General features: G+C 59.5%; 1 protein-coding gene across 1 annotated transcript; it reads right to left on the reverse strand.

Moving 5' to 3' along the window:
• Positions 1–399: 399 nt before the first annotated feature.
• Positions 400–4,217, reverse strand: SHMT1 (serine hydroxymethyltransferase 1 (soluble)). Its single transcript, XM_010011773.1, has 11 exons — positions 4,116–4,217; positions 3,500–3,645; positions 3,125–3,240; positions 2,875–3,035; positions 2,640–2,721; positions 2,254–2,466; positions 1,891–2,007; positions 1,515–1,637; positions 1,243–1,359; positions 971–1,081; positions 400–569 (listed from the first exon to the last, which is right to left on the reverse strand). Exons 1-11 carry the CDS (start codon positions 4,215–4,217, stop codon positions 400–402), a joined length of 1,458 nt encoding a protein of 485 aa, XP_010010075.1.
• Positions 4,218–4,446: the final 229 nt, after the last annotated feature.

Below are 4,446 nucleotides of genomic sequence, written 5' to 3' on the forward strand. Positions count from 1 at the left end.
CTTTTAGCAGCGCTGTGAAGTCTCTTGTGCAGCCAAGCACTGCACATCTGGCTGCAGGAGGGGTGGCTTCCATAGAGGTTGCCCCACCATGTTCCTCCTGTGATGTCCTCATCTACTTCTCCATGGCCAGGGAGAGCTGGATCAGACCTGGCCATGAGGCAGAACATTACCTGGTGCTTGGTCCTGATTGTAACACTGGGTGGTGAAGGGGCTGCACCCCCCGTGGGGGGTGAGAAGGAGCCCAACGAGGAGCGGCAAAAAACGAGGAGCTGCTGCTGCGGCACCACAGCCGGTACCAGCAGGGAGGTAGGTGCTGGGAGAAGGCACCGGGGGGTGTTGGTCTCTGTGCTGCATTCCCGGGTACTTCTGCGGCTCCAGGAGCAGGGAAGGAGCATCCCTTTACAGGACAGGCAGCCCCGGGAGCGGGAAGGTCCCTGCAAAGGCCTCCACCTCTTCCTTCAGCGCCTTCAGCTCCCTCCGGTATTTCTCCTCCTCCAGTTTCTCCTTGAACTCCTTCAGCGTGGCCTTGGGGCTCATGTCCTTCTGCACCCGCAGCGTCAGCTCGATCCCTGCCAGGGTGCAAGATGCGATGCTCAGCCCTGTGCCCCCCACTGCAGGGCTGGGGCTGCTCCCCGGGACACAGGGGAGGGAAGGAGCAGGATTGGGAGGGAAGGAGCAGGATTGGGAGGGACCTGCTGCCCCTGGAAACCAGTGTGGGAGCCCTGAGGACAGATGGAACCAAAAGGTGCAAGCTTTTGGCCCACTGCCTCTGCAGTGGGGAGGGTTGGGCCAGTCCCAGCTGTGGCCAGATGTCCTCTCCCACATCCAGATGTGCAGGTGGGACAGTTACTCCTCACCTGTGTGTGTGCTCTTTAGCTGAGGAAGCCCGAGCTTGGCTCAGGTGGTGCCTCCTCACCCAGAGGAGCTGCCCTGTGCTGCTGCAGGAGCCGAGACCCTGCCCCAGCCTCACCTTTGTGGATGTACTGAGCCACCATGCGGAAATCATCCTGCCGGAAGCCACGGGAGGTGAGAGCTGGTGTCCCAAACCTCAGACCGCTGGGGCGCAGGGCACTGACATCACCTGCACCAGAACAAGCCACGTGTGACCAAACCCACCACACATGGGATTCCCAGCACCCAGGGCAGACCCGGAGCAGGGAGCCCTGCAGGAAGCTCTGCACTGCCCACGGGAGATCCATGGTAGGTCAGGCAGGATGGGGCAGAGCTCGTGGGATCCCTCACCGGGGCACGTGTTCTTGTTGCAGGCGATGGAGCAGAGCTCCAGCACCCGCTCAGCCCGGCCGCCGTCCGTGCCTTTGCTGCGCAGGTCCACGAGGATGAGGTGGTTGTCGGTGCCCCCTGCAAAGAGAGGGGATGGTGGGGACACGGGATCGAGGTAAGCTCTGCTCCCATGGGAAACTTGAGCAAAGAAAAGCTGGGGATTGCACCGGGACCCCTGGTGTTGGGGGCAGAAGGAGGCTCAGCCCTGCCCCACCACCAAGACCTTTCCTCACCAGTGACAATGTTGTAGCCCAGCTCTATGAGTGCCGTGGAGAGGACCTTGCAGTTCATGACCACTTGCTGCTGGTAGGCCTTGAACTCGGGTGTCATGGCCTGCTGCAGTGCCACTGCGACCCCTGGGGAGGAAGGCAGAGCAGGGTGAGTGCTTGGAGGGGAATCCCACCAGGAAAGCTGGTGGGGTCGTGTAGCATTGCCACCACCAGAAGCCATCCTGGAAGCTGAGCAAACAGGGACAGTCCCTTTCCCTAACCAGGCTGGTGTCACCACCACGAGCCCCTTGCACTGCTGCTGGTGATCATTACTCAGCCAACAGCGTCTGTGCTGGCTCCCTTTGCCACCCAGGAGCTGGTGGCCAGACTGGATGCATACCTGCAATGGCGTGGTTGTGGGGGCCTCCCTGCAGCCCGGGGAACACTGCCTGGTTGATGAGGGTCTCAAGGTTGTAGAGCACCTCCTTGCCTGTCTTGGGGTCCACGCTGCGGGTGCCTGCAGGAGGCGAGGACAGTGTTACTCACGAGACATCACAGCCACCCTTCTCCCATGAGCTTCCTTCAGTCCCTGGCCACTCAGAGCAGGGATGTTGGGCCATGGTTGGCCATGGGAAGCTCCCCAGGTGCTCCCAGGAGACCTTCCTGCCCTCCCTCCTTCCCAGCTAGCGCAGGAATAGCTTTAACTGGCAGCCTCCCAGCCTGTGGGGAGTGTTTCTCCTGGTTCCTCAGCCAGGTCAGGCACCTTTGCGGTAGAAGATCATGCCGGACCTGCAGCCCCGCAGGGTCTTGTGGGTGGTGGTGGAGACGATGTCGCAGTAGTCGAAGGGAGAGGGCACCACCCCAGCAGCCACCAGCCCGCTGATGTGGGCCATGTCAGCCATGAGATAGGCACTGTTGGCGTCGGCGATCTTCCGCATGCGGGCATAGTCCAGGTTGCGCGAGTAGCAGCTCACACCTGCAGGGAGATGGGATGTGGAGGGGACATGAGGGCCCTAGGACAGCCCTGGCTCCAGCCCTACAATGGGGACAATCCAGCTGGGGACATACACAAGCTCCTGGCAGTGTGTTATCACGGTGGCATCCACCCAGGCTGGGTCACCAGGAGGTTGGTATGGGTTTGGTCCTAACCTGCTATGATCAGCTTGGGGTGGAAGAGCTGGGCATTCGCTTCCAGCTGGTCATAATCGATGTAACCGGTCTTGGGGTTGACCTGGGAGAGGAAGAGGAGGGTTCAGTCACCTTGGTGTGGGTGAAGATCAAGTGCAGCACCATGCTGCAGGAGCGGGTGCTGGGAGCCTGACACTTTTAGCTTTAAGAGGCACCAGCACTTATGACAACTGCATCCTGGAGCATCTCTCCATACCTTGTAGGGCATGGACTCGAAGAAGACAGAGGTGGCAGAGATCTTCTTCTTTTCTGTCATGAACCCATGGGTGAGGTGGCCCCCATCGGGCAGGTCCAGCCCCATGATCCTGCCGTGGGGCTCCACCAGGGCCGTGTACACCGCGAAGTTTGCGGGTGTCCCTGCAGCGAGAGCACACCGGGACACGCATGAGTGCTGAGGCATGCAGAGGTTGGTGTGTCTGGCCTGGCTCTTCTGAGCACCCCATTACCTGAGTAGGGCTGGACATTGACACCCCACTTCTGGGGGTCGAGCCGGTACGCCTGCAGGGCTCGCTTCTGGCACAGCCTTTCCAGCTCGTCTATGAACTCCGTCCCACCGTAGTACCTGCCAGGGGAGCATGGGCCAGGGGTTAAAACCAAACTCATTGCTCGGATCCATCCCAGTGACCAAGCTGGGGAGGAACTGGAATGATGCTGCATTTGTGGAAGCCACTGGGAGAGCAGCTGCAGCAGATGTGACCGCGCTGAGACTGTCCCATGCATGGCCAAGGACAGAAGCCAAGAGGGTCAGAGTGTCCCAGAGGTGAGGTCTGGCGGTTCCTCTCCCTCCCTGCAAGGGTTTGGGTTGGGTTGGACTCAGTTACCTCTGTCCTGGGTAACCCTCAGAGTATTTGTTGTTCATGCAGGATCCCAGGGCTTCCAGGACTGCTCGACTCGCAAAGTTCTCTGATGCAATTAACTCCAGCCCCAGCCTCTGCCGCTGCTTCTCCTTCTTGATGATGTTGTGCACCTTTGGGAGGGGAGAGAAACAGCTTCACCCATGCTGGCTCTGCCACAGGGAATGCAATGCACCCTTGGAGGGGACAGGGCACGGAGAAGAGCCTGGAAAGGTGGTGCAGAAGAGAGATGAGATCCCTTCTTTGTCCAGCTAGTCCCAAACAGTTCATCCTGTTTTGGGTTTCTACCTGCCAGGTAAAGCAGCTGTCATTTGGGTCTGAGAGCCATGGGCAACTGCCACATGGCCTGGCTGCTCTGGTGTGGACAGCAGAGCTTCAAGCAGAGGGGTATGAGCCATAGATATGAAATTATGACCATACACATGGTTGGAGGATGCCCTCCTCCTCTCCATGAAAAGAGGGCTCAGAGGACGAATGGGTCCCACCAGCTCAGCCTTGGACTGTCTCCCTGCCACATCCCTGGCTCAGAGATGTCAGCATGAACAAAGCTGCTGCTGGGCAGGAGCCAGGAAGGGGTTCTCACCTCCGGGTCGTTGCTTTCGAGCGGCTCCATCACCATGTTCTTATGGGAGGCCCAGAGCGCCGCATTGGGGAAGCCCCCGTCACCCTGTGTTGAGTTTGCCATCCTCCTGGTGGGTCCAAGGTCACCTGCCAGTGGAGAGGGGAGTTTGGGGTGCTCCCACGCCCCATCCCTACATGCTGCCTGCTCCCATCCCACATCTTCCCTGGAAACACAGTCTTCCCTGCTGATCTAAGACCAGTTCATTAATCACAGTGCTTTGATAATATCTGATTCTCTCTCATCCCTGCCCCACCTGGGCTCCCCCCTCCCAGCTCTGCAGAGCCTGATTAAA

The sequence above is a fragment of the Nestor notabilis genome, unplaced genomic scaffold (assembly GCF_000696875.1).
Source record: "Nestor notabilis isolate BGI_N333 unplaced genomic scaffold, ASM69687v1 scaffold24913, whole genome shotgun sequence".
Taxonomy (NCBI): Eukaryota; Metazoa; Chordata; class Aves; order Psittaciformes; family Psittacidae; genus Nestor; species Nestor notabilis.